This window comes from Apaloderma vittatum, unplaced genomic scaffold (assembly GCF_000703405.1).
Source record: "Apaloderma vittatum isolate BGI_N311 unplaced genomic scaffold, ASM70340v1 scaffold18952, whole genome shotgun sequence".
NCBI lineage: Eukaryota > Metazoa > Chordata > Aves > Trogoniformes > Trogonidae > Apaloderma > Apaloderma vittatum.
In genome coordinates, this window is record NW_009702109.1 from 23,717 (window position 1) to 40,605 (window position 16,889).

The 16,889-nt window shown below is 45.6% G+C and overlaps 1 protein-coding gene across 1 annotated transcript; it reads right to left on the reverse strand.

Annotated features, from left to right (window-relative positions):
• Positions 1 to 385: 385 nt before the first annotated feature.
• DUSP27 (dual specificity phosphatase 27 (putative)) lies at positions 386 to 11,441 on the reverse strand. The gene is given in 7 exon segments (XM_009879422.1): positions 386 to 3,225; positions 5,586 to 5,803; positions 6,565 to 6,796; positions 7,807 to 7,901; positions 10,237 to 10,369; positions 11,307 to 11,340; positions 11,343 to 11,441. Coding segments are annotated over 7 exon segments (3,651 nt in total).
• Between the last annotated feature and the right edge of the window lie 5,448 nt (positions 11,442 to 16,889).

The following is a 16,889-nucleotide window of genomic DNA, read 5'->3' on the forward strand; positions in this document are numbered from 1 at the left end:
TCTTCCATTTATGATCAAAAAGATCCTAGAAAAAACATGTCCAGTCTTTAATGAGACAAGGAAATTGAAATAACCAAAATGGGATGTGATTGGTCTTTTGAATTGAGGTGTCACCATTACTTGCTTTTGCTGCTGAAACATCGTCTGGCTCCTAATGGCTTCTAACATTGTGTTCCTACATACATTGATCATTTAATACGAGCATCTTCTTTCTGACAAACCACAAACACTTCCAAAACTTGACCTCTTCCCTTTATCGCTTTTGATTAAGAAGAGAACTATCTGCAGGAAATGCCCTACAAACCACAAAGGATTATCAGAAATATAACGATGAGTGATTCGGGGACTCTGTGGCTCTGCTTGTGTTCCTATAATCTGATCTTGGTCACTCTTCCCTTCTCTGCCGAAGCTTTGCCGTGGTTTCTTCTAGTCGGCTTCTCCAAGCAGCGATAATGGCATCATCATCCATCTCTTTCTCCTCTTCTTTACGCATGCTCCGCCTGTACTGAGAGACTTGTCTAGATGCAAATCTTTCTTCTCTTTGTTCCACTTTTGCCTCCTTCTTTCCATCTTCTTCAGACTTTGAAAAGCTCTGGGTGAACTTTCTCTTAGCTCCAAATTCAGATATGTCTGACCTGGCCTCCTCTTCACACGCCTCCACATGATGAGATCTAACTCGACTCTGAGTAGAAGGTTCAGGGGATTCAGAGTCAAAGGATGGTTCAGGTGTTCGGCTGAAACCATGCAGCTCTGGGCAATTTTCTCTGGAACTTGTTGTCTCACTGACCCTTGACCTTGTGAACTTATACATTTTCTTGTCCTCTTTTGCAGAAGCAGAGGAAAATCTTGACATAGTTCTCAGCGAATCTCCTTTTGCCTCATATGAAGAACAGCTGTCTAGCTCTTCTCTTTGGGATCTGGAGACCCTGTAACTGGATGTTTCAGAATCCATCTCTCTAACTCTGGATGATCTGCTATATTTCTCTCTAGGCTTCTCACTTTGATCATAATATGATGGTGGTTCTCTTTCTGCTTTCAGGCCACTGAGCCACTTGGTAATATCAGTCTCCATCTCTGACTTCGGAGCACCCATGTTTGCAGGTTGATTGGACAGATCAAAGATTGCATCAGTTCTGTCAAGATCTGCTTGCAAGAGGCGCCTGTGGCTGTCTGTTGTACTCTCTCTGTCGTCTTCTATTTCATTTTCCTCTCCTTTGGTCACCTTTTTTTTAAATAAAGTGCTGCGTTTATTGTCGCTGATCACCTTTTCAATTTGATAATCTGTCATTTTCTCTCTCATTTCCATTTGCATCTCCTTCTCCTTCCTCCTGAGTTTCTTTAGGTCAACATCGTCAGCAAAGAGGCTGTACAGGGGCTTACTTGTCTGTGTCCCCTTGGCGTTTGCACTTGTCCCTTCTGTCCTTGTGCTCACTGAAGTACTGCAAGACAGGAGAGACTGAGACTCAGCCCTGTGCATGTCTTGCTGGCGAAGCTGAGAGGTAGTGAGAGATGAGGCACTCTGAGCACTGAGAAGAGAAACTTTATCATCATCTACTCGTCTGCCAAGGTCTCCTGACATTACGCTGGAGGCCACTGCAGATGATGGACGGGACAGCAGCATGATCTCATTTTGCTTTTGAGCAATGGTTTCGCTGACCACGTTAGCGATCCAGTTCTGAATGCTTGCCATGGATATTGTGTCACCTGGGCCGACTGGGAGATTGGGAAGGGGTATACTTGGCGTCTGAGAATGCATTGTCCCTGTGTTGCTCCTGGGCTGTGATAAAGATGAATGATTTGTCTGCATGCTCAGTGCAGAAGCTGCATCCTCAGCACCGCTCGCAGAAGGTGCTGAGGACCAGAATGCTGACAGTGGGATACTCCCACTCATCGTACTGTCTGTCTCCCAGCTGCACATGGACTGGCTTTCTTCTAAAGTTTTCTTTGAACGTTCAAGGAGCTCTATGCGCCTCTGCCTCTTTTTAGCTGAAGCAGAATCCTCACTTTTGGCAAACTCCACGAATTCCTCCTTACTTTCACTGCCCACCTTCTTCTGCCGCTTCATTTTCCAAGCCTGGTAAGCACTCAGGTTAATATCTGCCAAATTCTTCCCTTCTGTCCCCTCCCCACCTGCCTGGCTGCCATCTTCTGCTGGAGATGGTGCAGATGATGATGGATCTAAATCCTTCTTGTGAAAGCCAAACTGGATCCTTTTGACCTTCCACCTTTCTAGAGGAGTCAGCTTGTCTTTGTTCTTTTGGCAGAAGTTGTAGAAGGAGCTACTGTCTGAAAGCACACTCTCCTCATCCACGTCCCTCTCCTTTCCTCCTGTTTCCGGGGACTGTCTCTCTCCACATCTTTTATTCTTAAAACAATACCTCTGAGCAGCTTCCTTCTCAATCTCCATAAGCCTCTGGTTCCACATGTCCCAAGTGCTCTCTGAAGACATAGAGCCTGTGCGGCTCCTCCTCATCCTGCTAAAGCTACTGGCTTCCAGCTGTTGTTTTAGGGTTCGGATCTCAAAACTGCTCACACTCTCAACATCACTGAATTCACCTGATGGGTAAGGCTTTCCTCCAATGCTGGAATCCCCATCCTCCTCCCTGTGTGGACCATCCATTTGGTATTTCTCATTTCTGCGCTGCCAGTCATGGATTCTCTGTTCTACATCATCCTCAGATTGTTCTCCCTCCTGATCCAGAAGCTTTGAAGATGTTCTTCTTCCATGGTTAACTGCTGGTTCATCTGCAGGCAGGCCTTGTTTCTTCCTCCATTCCTCATACAACTGTTCCTCTTCCTCCTCACTGATGAGGGTGGAGTGTTTGGAAGCCCTGGTAGTTTTTCCCACTGATGAAGAGCTCATAAGGCTACCCAGCAGGCTGCTGGTGTCCTCTTCTTCTACTGTGATTGAGTGAGCTTTGGCTCCCATGATGCTTTCTGAGTCCCCAACTCCTGACAGCCGGGAAGAAGTCCCTGCATGGACAACAGGACTTTGACTAGGAGTGACTTCTTCATCTCCAGTGTGCTCCAGCTCTCGTTCCTCCAACAACTGCTCATTCAGCTCCCTTAGCTGTTTCAAAAAACCATCGTTGGGGTAAATGGCACGCTTCTTTCTCAGCGTCATCAGAGCCTCCAGAATGGTCATATGGTGGTAGATCATCAGGTAAGCAGCCACAAGCACAGCTGAGCGACTCATTCCCATTTCACTGCTGACAAGGATTTTGCCTACAGATATTGAATATAAAAGTAATTAGCAATAACACAGAGAGGATGCTCTAATATATAGTACAAAAGCATTCTCTGAATAGTGTTAAAAAGAAGACAGATTATATATTTCAGTAACTGAAAACAATACTAAATATCTGTTAGCTTTGTTTTAATAAAAATCTAGACACATATGAATAAAAAGCATTAGTTTCAAAAGCTGTGGGCAGGCACATTTTAAAACACTCAAGATAGTATTTGTATTTTCACCTACATGCTTCATTTCCCCAAATAATCACAAAGCTTCTAATAGGTATTAGAAAGACAAGTGAAATGGTATTGTTTTGCTGGCTGACTTTGGGTAAGACGTTTAAGCTTTCCATGCTTCAGTTTCCCCATACGTAAAAAGGGAGATAGTAGCATTAGCCTTCAGGAAGGTATCAGGAGGATAAGCAAATAACTTAGTTTTTTATAAGGCATGTGCCTTACAGGACCTAAATACAATTTTATACTAATTTAATTGTTTTTCTGCCAGAATCCAGATCTGCTGTTTTGCAAGGTACACCCCAACAGTTACATGTAGATTGGCTGGGGGCCAGAGTCACAGTATATCTCAGAGCAGGAGAACCAAGCAACTAGCAGAAGAGAGCTGATTTTTGACTCTGAGAAACTGATGCAGATGCTTCGAACTACTGGGACTCACTGTTCTGTAAAAAGTGACTTCAAGAGCTAGAATCAAAGCTGAGGATCTGCTTTATTTCGTGGCGTTTATAAAGAAACCACCTCTTGCAGAAAACCAAGTTTTGGCACAGAAGAACTGGGTTTTTTAAAGTTACTTTTATAGCCAATTACAGTTAAAGAAAAGCTTGTAAATACGAAGACAGTGTAAACGAGGCTTTGCTAGCTTGCAAATAACTGAAATTACTGTTTCTAAATGTGTGTTAAACTCCAGTTTAATCAAACTGTTTGCACCGAAACTTAATGAAGACAGTTTAAACACCACCTCTCTGACTTCTGGTATGTTACTGTAAGTATTTACCTAAGGTACCTATTCCTACAATCCTGAAATGTCTTTTACACCTTTCTTAGCATTAAAAGTCTCAGTTGCTTTCTAAGCGTTTCAACAGTCAGTAATACCTATCTGACTTAGACTGGATATTAGGAAGAATTTCTTTACTGAAGGGGTTATCAGGCATTGGAATGGGTTGCCCAGGGTAGTGGTAGAGTCCCCACCCCTGGAGGTATTGAAGAGTGGTGTTGACATAGTGCTTAGGGATATGGTTTAGTCCGGTGTTAGATTAATGGTTTGACTCAATATTCTTGAAGGTCTTTTCCAATATAGGCAATCCTGATTCTGTGTACCACTCACCATAAGGCAGAAATCTAATTCCTCTGCTTTCTTTCAAGGCTCCTCTGTCTCTGGTACTCACTGGGCCCTTTAATAGCCAGTTCAGTTCACCAATCCAGTTGGAAGCCACCTCTTCCCTGCTGGGCTGTCATTTTTGCTGGGTTAGTGAGTTGAAGGGTTGACACATGCCAGAAGCAGCAAGCATCTGTACTATATCCAGGGTAGCAATGGGACTATGAGGAAGAACACAGACAGGCAGTGTTCCTCCTAGTGGTGTTGTTGCAGAGCTCTTAAAATTGGCTCCAGTTTTCTTGTGCACTGACAAAACTTCTCACTTTTCTTACTGTCACTTCTACTAGGAGGTAACCTGCTGTGTTTCTAAAATAATTAAATGCATTGAATACATGTATGAAGAATATTAGTGATATCACTGATTGTGGTGTTCATCTTCATATTGAATTCCATAAAGATATTTCTAACTGTCCATTGAAGCTGCAACAAAATGACCAGTATGCACTGGAAGTCCACGGAACAGTTGCCATGGAATTGGAGTCCAGCAAATTATGCAGTGTAAACACCCAGGGGTTCAACCCAGCTGTTCGGATTGTTCTAGTAAATGAGCCCGTTCTTTTGTAGTAACCATCCTGGCAAAACAAAAACTCCCAGTGTATAGAAATATATCAGTATATACAGTGTTATATAATATCGATATAAGAAGATACATTTACTGGAGTAGTGCTTCACTTCTTTGCAATAGTAGGGTATTCTCAGAGAAGCTGAGGGAGGTGGCTGGCAGCCAGTTTGAGTCTGAATGGGGCTTGCAGCAGGAGCTGCTGGGCCACCTCCTCTCGCTAGTTTGTACCCTCCTGTTTTGAATGAGGCATGGCAGAAACGGGCAAAAGCATTCACCAATAACTGGATGCAGAGAACAAAGTATCTGCCTCCTACCCAATTACAAATGTGGCACGGGCTGTTTATCAGGGTAACGCTCCCACTCGTTCATTCCCAAGCGCGCTGGAGCCGCTTCTCTTACCCCTGTACGTCAGCAGTGCTTCATCAAGGAACTCTGCAGCTGGGCGGAAGTGTTGGGAGATGTCCATATCTGGAAAATCATCCACTTCGATGCCCAGGTATTGGATATTCAGACCGTTGTAGAAACCTGGTCCTGTGTATACACCTGTACCATGAGCTGCATTCAAGACATGCGTGATCCCCAGCCTCTTCAAACGGCTTTTGTTCACTGCTACACTTCTTCAGAAAATAAAATAAAATGATGTTATCTATCAGTGCTCCTATTTCAGGTAGGAAAGAAGCTGTCTGCTACAAGGTCTAAGGAGCTCCCAGTCTGTGTTACTCATCCAACATGCTGCTCCACTCAGACCTTAATATCCTTTGAGAGTTCTACAGGTATTTCTTTCGAATACTTACTGGGAAAATAAAATTAAAAACTTGCACTCACCAGCAGAGCTGCATGCTCAGTTTCCACTCCAGCTTGATTTTAAACTCATCTTGCCATCCTAGGTTCAGGCTGTTTACTTATTTCTCAAATTTTATCACTCTATAATTGATGCTTTACACTATATCCCCTTCTAATTCTATCTGGTCACTTGCACAGGTATCTCAGACAGCTGAGCCATGGCGCAGAAGACCTAACCATTTCCACCTGATAATTACTATGGCATTTCTTTTTTAACTCTTTTTTACATTAAAAACACTTTAGTCCCAATTTCAAGGCAAATTCCAATCAGAACAGTGTAATTTGGACTCATTTGTTTTTTCCTCTCCTAAACTGCTGAAGCATCAAGATAGCATAGGAAAGCTGCTGGTACTATTCCAGAATTATTTACTTTTCAGTGCACAGAGATCTTTGTGAGCATATTCTGAAAAACACTTTGGGGCTCTCTAGGGATGAAAGGTATTAGATGCATGTAATACATGTTATTCCTTCAATGGTTCCATTTGACCCTTCGCTGGGAACCTCATGCAACTTGATGACAGAAGCTGACACTCACTTCTCTGCTATGAAGACATTAGGCCAGACTTCATCCACAGCATCCCTGGGGGTCTCCAGCCTGTCCTTCACAAGTGCCCTCTGCAAGTCCATCACACAGGGCGTGTTAAACAAGCTGGTGTCATCAATCTTTTCCTTAACTCGGTTGTACAGGTCTTCCACCATGAGCTGCTGTGCAGACTCTAACATCCCAGGACACACTGAATCTGTCTTGGCATCCTTTGTCTTCAGTTCTGGAAAGAATTGACAATGTAACTAAAAGAATGTAAAAACAACACAAATATATGACTCGTCATTCTTTGTTCCTGGGACAACCCTTGTAGCTTGCTTTTTTCCCCAGTAACATTACACCATCCTGTCTGCAATGTGTGCATGTATTATCCAATAGCCTCAAGGTAGTTAGTAAAGGGAAGAACATACTGCCCTGGCCTCTCAGTCCAGAGACCCACACTGGCCAAAGGCCCGGGAGTTAAGGGCATGCCCATTCCTGCCCCAGCAGAATGCAGTCGCATCTTCCCAAGGAGGGGAAGTGGAGAGGGAGTTGTTGATCTTTTCTCCCTGGGTATCCAGTGATAGGACATGTCAGAACGATTCAAAGCTGTGCCAGGGGAGATTCAGACTGGACATCAGGAAGCGTTTCTTCACCATGATGGTGGCTGAACACTGGAACAGCCTTCCTGGAGAGGCATTTGACACCCCAAACCTGTCAGTGTTTAAGAGGCATCTGGACAATGCCATTAATAACATGCTCCAGCTATTTGTCAGTCCTGAAGCAATCAGGCAGTTGGGCTAGATGATCTTTGTAGGTCCCTTCCAACTGAAATCTATTCTATTCTATTCTATTCTATTCTATTCTATTCTATTCTATTCTATCCTATCCTATCCTATCCTATCCTATCCTATCCTACTCTGTTCTTGTTCTTGTTCTTGTTCTTGTTCTTGTTCTTGTTCTTGTTCTTGTTCTTGTTCTTGTTCTTGTTCTTGTTCTTCTTTGTTGCAGTGAGCAACCAGCAATCAAACCATATTCTGCGCTGCGGCACATGATTCTGCCTCAGATTCAGTGCGTAACTTCAAAGGAAGTCACCAAACCTTTTGGTAAGTTGCTATTTCTTTATGGTTTGCACCTCTACCATAGGTGGGGTTGTCTCATAAAGGCTTTTTTATCATTTTAGGATCTCCGGAAGAGAAAGTGCAGCTCAAGTCTCTATTAGTTACATAGTTCTTTTACCATTCCTCCTCTTACCTTCATTGATTATTTGTTTGGCAGCGACAGCAGATGACAGGTGGATTGGCTCCATGAAGATGCTCTCTGTATCAGTGTCCGATATCACTGAATACCTGTCAACCAACCATACTGCTGGTTAGAAATATGCCCTCCACTGGAATCCCATCTCCAGGACTTCAGCTCTTCTCACCCATTCCAAAAGAGAGCAGCATGGAACTGGAGCAGTGAGGAGCCTTCGATGGTAGAAGCAAAGTCTCAACTCTTCTCCCACTGCTCACCCCAACCCTGCTCTCCAGCATGGCACTACAGGCTTCAAATATGCCCTGGTATCAAGTGATTGCAGGATGTAGATAGGTCCCATGGGGAGGAGCTGGAGTTGGCTGGGAGTGCAAGAGAATGGACTGTTAGAGGAGTTTTTTGGGTAGAGAAGCTCAGTGTCTGGTTTGAGACTGGGAGGGGGATGGCTCACAAGGAATAGTCTCACAAGTAGCTCTTACATAAACATTGTGCTAACTAGAATTTATTAAATAATTCAAACCAGATTATGCTAGAAAACAGTTTGTTGGGGTTTTTTTGTTAGCTAATGGCTTACAATTATCCTTTGAGTTAGCACAAGCTGCAATGCATACATTAAGATTGAAGCCTGTCAATCTCTCCCCCAGTACTCAGTGCCTTGGTCACTTCATAGTAAAAATCTGTGGCCAGTCTCTCCACTCACATAGCGTTGTCTAACTCCAAGTTGGAAACAACTATGAAATCCACAAACACCTTTGAAGGGAGAGCTTTGACACACAGCATGATTTACATAAGTTTTTGTTAAGCAAAAAAGGCCCAGGATCTTGAAAACAAATATATTTCCATCTGGGTCCACCTGTACAGTCCAAGCAAATCTTCTCTTCTTGTTTACACCATCTTAATAAAATAGTTTACAGAGCTTTCTCCCTGATGCACAACCTCTACACTTCCTCCCAAATAGATGGTACAGATCAACAGGACAAGTTTGCTGCCATCACAGAAGGGACCTGGCACTGCAGGCTTGCTGTACTTGCAACACACCGTTTGTTCTTGTTTAATTAAAGCAAGAGAGGGAAGGTGATTAATGTGTGGTCAGGGTGCAGCAAAGTGTGTGGAGAGCGAAACCATTTTCATTCTCCAGAATCAAAACGGAGGGCACAGACACTGGAAACCAGTTAATGGGCTCGTCTAGTTCATTTAGTTGTGTTCCAGTGCTTGTCAACCATGACTGAAAGTAATCCTTGTCTAGCTCTTCAAAGGAGTTTATGAGATGAGCAAGGGGAGTCTCAGTCTCATTTACAGGAGCTGACACAAATTTGCAGCTATGCCCTGGCTTCAATTCCTTTTGCTGTAAAGGCTGCCTCCAAGCTCAATAAAAAGATAACAGCTGGTAATAATCTGCCATCAGAGCCTCCACACATTTTACCTGTAGCTGCCCCAAGCATCCATGAAAAACACAGGTGCAGAGCTGCCCAAACCTGGATGCTTCAAGGGTGTCGTTCTGGTTGCGAAGGACCTTGCTGTTTTCATCATTGCGGGAAGGGAAGGGAAGGGAAGGGAAGGGAAGGGAAGGGAAGGGAAGGGAAGGGAAGTTCAGTACATAATTTTACTTTATGTGAGCTCAGTGAACATCCTAAACAATTTTTAAATGCATGTAGTTAAATGAAACAAGCACTCTGTCTTCATTTTTCTGCAGTGCTCCACAGTTAATGGGAAACATTTCATAACTTCCTACTTGTTGAGGGCCACTGGGGCAGGTTCTTTTCAAACTCAATTCTGACTCCCTGCCTTCAGCTGAAGCCTCTCAAAGGGTACAGAAAGCCCCGCAGAGCATTTTGCTTCAGGAAAAGAGTACAAAGAGATGTATTTTTCCTTGTATTAGGAGAAAACATATCTAATCATGCTTGTTTTGCTTGAGGTAACTCAATTTCACATGCTTACGCTGTGACAGCCTCCTGTTCAGTGCCTGAAGCCTGTAGCTAAAGATGGCTCAGAACCAAACCCAGATCCGAAGACCCTGTCCTTCTGGGGCTAGGAAAGGCAAATACCAACATACAAAAAAACCATGGGTCCTTACAATGGATACAAAAATGGGGCTGAATTTGGGAAGAGTTGAAATCCAGATCAGAAGTTTCAGCATGGGGGTGGATGTGAGAGGATGAGACAGAGGAGAGCAGTGATGACACCCCATAGTAATGCTTTCTGCAAGGCATCCCTGCCTCAGCGGGACAGATTAATTAGTGCCGGAGTCCTGTCTCTGCAGTCTCTCTCCCCGCTGGCACGCTAACCTCCGCCTCAGGGAGGGAAGCCCTGGGCTCCACACTTGATCCGAGTTCCTGTGTGGAGAGGAGGCAGTGGAAGAGGAGGGAAGACGAGTTGTTCTCCCACGTGCTACCAGGAGGCCATGGCTGTGCCTGCAGGAAGCATACTCACCGGCTGGGTGAGGGGCTGCGGAGGTAGTGGGCCTGCACGGCCTTCACGTCCGGACCCTCGTCCTCCTCATTGGGCACCACCTGCTCGCTGTCGGAATCTCTGCCACTGGCCATGGCAGCTTCGAGAGGACCCACTGTAAGAAGAGCATGACAGGAGGGACAGCCATTACAGAGGCCCACGTGGGAGGTCAATTCCTGGCCGTGGGGCAGCAGTGGGGGGGGGCACAGCAGAAGGGGTCTCCCACATCTTGCTCCCACAACCCTGTGAGCAGCCCTTGCTGCGAGCCATCTCTGCTGGGGTGCATGCTGATCCCCAGGCTTCGCGCAGCTCCCTGGCTGCTGCCCAGCGAGGGCCAGTGCCCTTCTTGCCGGTGAGTAAGCGCGCAGGAAGGCCAGGGAGGAAGGGGTGGCGGGGCAGAAACTCTATCCCCCTCGCCGGCCAGCTCAGCCCTTTCGTGATGGCTGGAAGGAGCTGTACACAGCCAGAGCTGGACTGGACTGGAAGGAGTGTTGGGAGCAAGAAACATGAGACTTCACCTCCCCAAAATGAAACACTCTTAAAGCTGAAGGCCAAAGGCGCTTTAAGACTCAGGACTTTGTCCTTGTAATCCTTTGTGGGGAGGCTGCCATGCCTGCCCTTGGCACAGGAGAGCGAGGGGGCCATAGCTCACTTAGGAGCATGGAAACACAGAAACACAGAAGCCCGTGCTTCCCTGTGTCTGGCCAGAGTGACTGCTGTGCCACGACAGCCGTCTCTGACGGGCCCCAGCCGCCGGGCTCAGGCAGGAGGGCCGCTTTGTCCTTGTAATCCTTTGTGGGGAGGCTGCCATGCCTGCCCTTGGCACAGGAGAGCGAGGGGGCCATAGCTCACTTAGGAGCATGGAAACACAGAAACACAGAAGCCCGTGCTTCCCTGTGTCTGGCCAGAGTGACTGCTGTGCCACGACAGCCGTCTCTGACGGGCCCCAGCCGCCGGGCTCAGGCAGGAGGGCCGCAGCCATGTGCCACCAGCAGGGCTGGGGAGCGGCTGCCACGAGCGAGAAGGCAGGGCAGCAGGGAAAGGGCACTTACCCGCTGTGCTCGGATCTCTCTGCTGGGGGGTCTCCGCTGGAGGGATGGCGAAGGAGTCCACTGAAGAGGGCAGGAAACGGTACTGAGGGAAGCGAAATCAGCTGCCCCCTCTCACTGTCTCTGTGGTTTCTTCATCAAGGGGCAGAACAACTGTCGGCACCAAACCTTTATCAGCTTTCTAAATATAGTGTTGTCCTGACGCTGGCTGCTGGCTTGCACAGGGAAAGAATTCAGTGCCTCATAGACGGCAGCTGGTCAAGCACTTAACTCCTTCCCTGCTGTGAGTTGGATTCTCTGACATCTCCCAGTTGCAGGAAGAGCCCAGAGTCAGTGAGGATGGACTTCTGCCTGCAGGGAGCCTCCAGGCAAATGGGATCCCACCAGGCACAAGTTGCAATGCTGGTGTGACCTCTGATGTCCTTGGGGAACACAGTGCAGAATGAGCCACTCCAAGCAAGCTACCTGGTCAACTCCCTGGACTTCTTTAAGGTCTTTGATATGGTCCCCCACAACGTTCTTGCGACTAAATTGGAGAGAGATGGATTTGATGGAAGAACTGTTTGATTGTCTGGATGGCTGCACCCAGTTCCAGTCAACAGCTCAACACTGAGCTCCAAATGGAGATCAGCAGTAAGTGCTGTCCCTCAGTGTTCCATATTGCGATCATTACTATTCAGTATCTTTACTAATGACATAGACAACGGGACTGAGTGCAGCCTCAGAAATTTTGCAGATGACACCAAGCCAAGTGGTCCAGCTGATTCACTAGAGGGAAGGAATGCCATCCAGAAGAACACTGATGGGCTTGAGGGGTGGGCCCATGTGAACCTCATGACGGTCAACAAGGCCATGTGCAAAATCCTACACCCAGGTCAAGGTAATTCCCAATATCAGTACAGGCTGGGGAATGAATGGATTGAGAGCAGCCCTGCAGAGAAGAATTTGGAGTACTGCTGAATGAAAAACTGGATTTGAGCTGGCAATGTGTACTCACAGCCCAGAAGGCCAATGGCATTCTGAGCTGCATCAAGAGAAGCGTGGCCAGATTTCCCCCTCTGCTCTCATGAGTCCACACCTGGAGTACTGCATCCAGCTCTGAGGCCTCCAACACAAGACATGGACCTGTTAGACTGGATCCAGAGGAGGGCCACCAAAATCATCAGAGAGCTGCAACACTTCTTGTATGGAGAATGGCTGAGGAAGTTGAGGCTGTTCAGCCCAGAGAAGATTCTACAGAGACATCATTGTGACCTTTCAGTACTTAAAGGGGATCTTATAAGAAAGACAGAATACCAGGGCCTTTAGTGTCAGGACAAAGGGTGATGATTTTAAACTAAGAGGTAGATTTAGATTACACATAAGGAAGAAAATCCCTGTGATGAGGGTAGTGAAACAATGGAACAGGCTGTCCAGAGAAACGGATGCCCCTCCCTGGAAGTGTTCAAGGCCAGGTTGCACGGGGTTTTGAGCAACCTGACCTAGAGAAAAATGTTGAGGTTGAACTACATTATCATGGGTCCCTTCCAACCCAGACCATTCTGTGGTTCTATGATTCTATGACTAGCTGATTTTTATCTTGGACAACCTAGGACTGACGTACACTGTGTCTTCTCTGATGCCATTTCAAAGATGAAACCTCCATCTCTTGACTCCCTAGCAAAGATCATTGGCCAGGCTGGTCCAGGGCAGAACCAGATGAAGGCCTAATTGCTATCTACCCGTACTGGGGTCCCCAGTTCCAAGTCATGCAATGACATCCCACTGTAGATTTCCTTTACAAACAAACAAACAAACAAACATGAAAGGGGAAAAGAGAACTGACCTGCCTCATACCACAGATACCTTTGCTGATGCCTCACGCTGGGCAGGGCCCACATACACCACTTCCTACTTGTGAGTGCTGCATTCCTACATGGGGATGGGGTCACTTCTGCAGGGATGCCACATCATGGCAGGGAAAAGCCATGAAACAGGCACTCTAGTTTTTCTGTGCTCATAGCCTAGATTAATACAAGCGGGCTGAGCAAGCAGGAACAAGAGAAAGTGGTACACTGAATCCTGGGTGTCACATTAAGGAGAGAAACAAATTACTGATTACAGGTTTGAAGAGATCCTAATGGCTTCATGTACCAAAAGAGGATGAATTGTGTTGATCATACAGCTGCCTTCTCTGAGCAAAGCAATTTTAGCCACTTCTGCAATGCAGTGCCACCTGTGTTCTTGTTAATTACTCCTAACTGAGGCAGGAAGTGATCTGAAGACATTTGCCTATGGACTCTCTTACTATCGAAGAGGGTTTTCAAAGGACCCAAATGTTGTGGGAGCACATATTATACCACTGACATCCAATAAAAAATTATGCTTTAAGGTCACTGAGCTTCTGAAAATCCTGTCTGAATTTTTAGGTGCACCAGGGGACAGTGACCAGACCTGAAAGCCCCCCGGTGGCCACCGCAGCCGTTTGCAGGTAGAGATGTAGATAGGATTGTGTATGTTGCAGACTAGTGGAGAATACAAAGACAGCAGGAAGCCTGGCAGCACTTCCTCACTGCTTGTTACAAGTTGTTGCTTTATGGGATGAAGATGGCCACGCAGAACAGAGGCAAGGATGTTAGAAACCGTTGCTAGTGAATGTGTGCATGTACAAACATAGCAAAAAGTAACAAGCTGCAAGTGGTTGGGCATATGTCACTGGTGATTCGTATATCCATTCACAGACGAACTCAAACTGAACACAGTCAGGTGCTGTCCTCTTAAGCGCAAAAGATGTGATCTTCATAGAAGTTTCCTCTCTGTCTTAACAGGAGTTACTATCGTTTATAGTGTTAGAGCTATGCTACCTATGCATTAATCCTCATCGGCTTTAACAAATGAGCCTTATCAGGCTAGGTATTTTTGGCAAGACAATGAAGCCATGCTAGTTTCATATTAAAGGTTTTCATGTCAATGGCAGTTTCATTTAAATAATAGCCCCTAAAAATCCCATATGTCAGCAAAAAGATTCCCCAGAGCCGCAGCCATCAGCAAGAATAAGATTTTAAGAGTTTATATTACCCATGGCTGAGTGATAAAGAAGTCTATGTGTGTCATCCTATGCTAAGACACAAGCCTGCATCAGCCTAAGTAGGGCCAAGGCAAAGCTTTGGCAGTGTTGCCAATACCTCTGGCTGTGGTGCCAATGCCCATGAGTTTCGACAGCTCACACCAGACAGGAAGAAAGGTAACCCAGAAACAAAATTAAAATTCTTCAAACTGCCAGCTGTCCCTTGTTACTTTTATAGCTACTTTTTACCTTGTTATTTTTACAGTTAAATGACAGATTTATGTGAAAACAGTGCTTCTGTTTTAGGGTTAACATGCAGTGCTTATTCTACATACAACCTTTCACACAGTAAGGTTACTCAGCTCAGACCTGCTTTAGATATTTGAGGAACTATTGTTTTCAGCCTAACTCTTGCAAGGTCTCTCTATTACAGGGTTTTTCACTACCCACTTGCTGAAGTTAAGAAACTAAGGGACTAAACCCCATGTATTTCCACAAGCTGTGGCATTAAGAAGCCTGTTTTCCAAACACAAAATCATAAAGGTTGGAAAAGACCTCTAGTCCAACCATGTTCCCAACACCTCCATGACCACTGAACCATGTCGTAAAGTGCCACGTCTACATTTTTTTTGAACACTTCCAGGGACGGCAACTCCACCACTTTCCTGGGGAGCCTGTTCCAATGCCTCACCACTCTCAGTGTGGCCGTGTGTCCTGCAGTCCAGGTGCCCCAGAACAATAAACATCCCTCATGGAGCCATCAGCTCTTGCTCCCTATGACCTCTCATAATACCGCATTTCCCTACCTGCTGCACAACAGGTGGGACAGACCACAGTCAGGTGCATCAGTTGTGCAACCACAGATTCTTGGAACGGTAGACAATGCCTAAGAGGTACCATCAATTTAGATTTCTCTCTTATCCCAACTGATTGGGACTGCTGATTTTTATGAGACTGAAAGGAACTTCCCATCATCGAGATTACTACCTGTCTGTGAAATTTAGCTGAAATCAGTCAGGTGAGTTCTGGAATTACTGGGGAGAAAATAGGTTGTATAAATGTTAGCGAAAGTCTTATTTCTGTGAAGAGGATAACGGGAAGTTTACCAAGTTCAGTGACTGTAACCAAGTTCTTTAAGTGAATACTAAAAGTTGTTACATAGAGTACTGAGAGTTAACAGAGAAGTACAGGCAGATGGTGTACAGTGATGGTATTTCTGTCATCATCTCTGTTCATCCGATTCAGTTAAAATATTAAATGGCCGCAAAATTAAAACTATGGAAGCTAGAGTGAAGATCCCACATGCCTCACAGTATCACAGTACCACAGTATGCTAGGGATTGGAAGGGACCTCAAAAGATCATCTAGTCCAATCCCCCTGCCAGAGCAGGAACACCTGGATGATGTTACACAGGAAGGCTTCCAGGTGAGTTTTGAAGGTCTCCAGAGAAGGAGCCTCCACAACCTCCCTGGGCAGCCTGTGCCAGTGCTCTGTCACCCTCACTGAGAAGTTTCTTCTCAAATTTAAGTGGAACCTCTTGTGTTCCAGCTTGATTCCATTACCCCTTGTCCTTACTCCGTAGAGGCTGTGGGAAAAAGTATCAAAGATCTTAAAGTCTTTAAAAGAGGTAAAAATGTAAGAACCTCATCCTTTTAGGCTTTGGAGAAGAAAGAAGACTACTGACCTTGCTCCAGTTTTGTCGACATATTAAGTCATTTGTTGTTAGCATTTAGAGGTTAGCAAGCTGTTTTGGAAAAAGGCTCTCCTCTCTTTACAGGGTGCTTGCCATCTCCTAATGCTTGTAACCTAGAAAAGACGAGGCGCACAGAGAAGGACAGATTTTTCTACTGGCTGTCTTCATTTGAAAGACAGCAAAGAATAGCTTCTGTACTCTGATGTGCTTTAATTTGCTTTGTGCTAACAGTTTGTTTGAAAAGAACTGAGGTTACATATCAATCACAGAAGTACAAATCGTCCTTTCTGTCAGAGGGGTTGGATTTCCAGCCACTCATAAGCTTCACTGTCTTGGAGGTGTTTTGAACAACCACCATATAGAAAAAAAGGCAGTTTTTAGCATGGCTTTTGGCAGGCTTACCAAGCAAGTATGAGGCCAGCACTAGATCAAGACCCAGATCCACTTTACTGGACTAAACGTAGGTACCTCTGGTGTAGACACCTGCTTCTGAGGTAGCCTCCTTCAATAATCAAAACAGAGTTTATCAGTATTATCACTGCACTGTGAGTACGATTAGAATCATAGAATCATAGAACAGTTTCAACTGAAAGAGACCTTGAAGATCATTGAGTCCAGCCTTTGTTCCAGCCCTATCAACCTACTAAGCTATGTGCCCCAATGCAACATCCACCTGTCTCTTAAACACCTCCAGGGACAGTGATTCAACCACCTCCCTGGGCAGCCTGTTCCAATGGCTGACAACCCTCTCAGTATAGAAATTCTGCCTAATATTTAACCTGAACCTTTCTTGGCACAATTTAAATCCATTTCCCCTCATCCTATCACTCTCCACCAGGGGGAGAG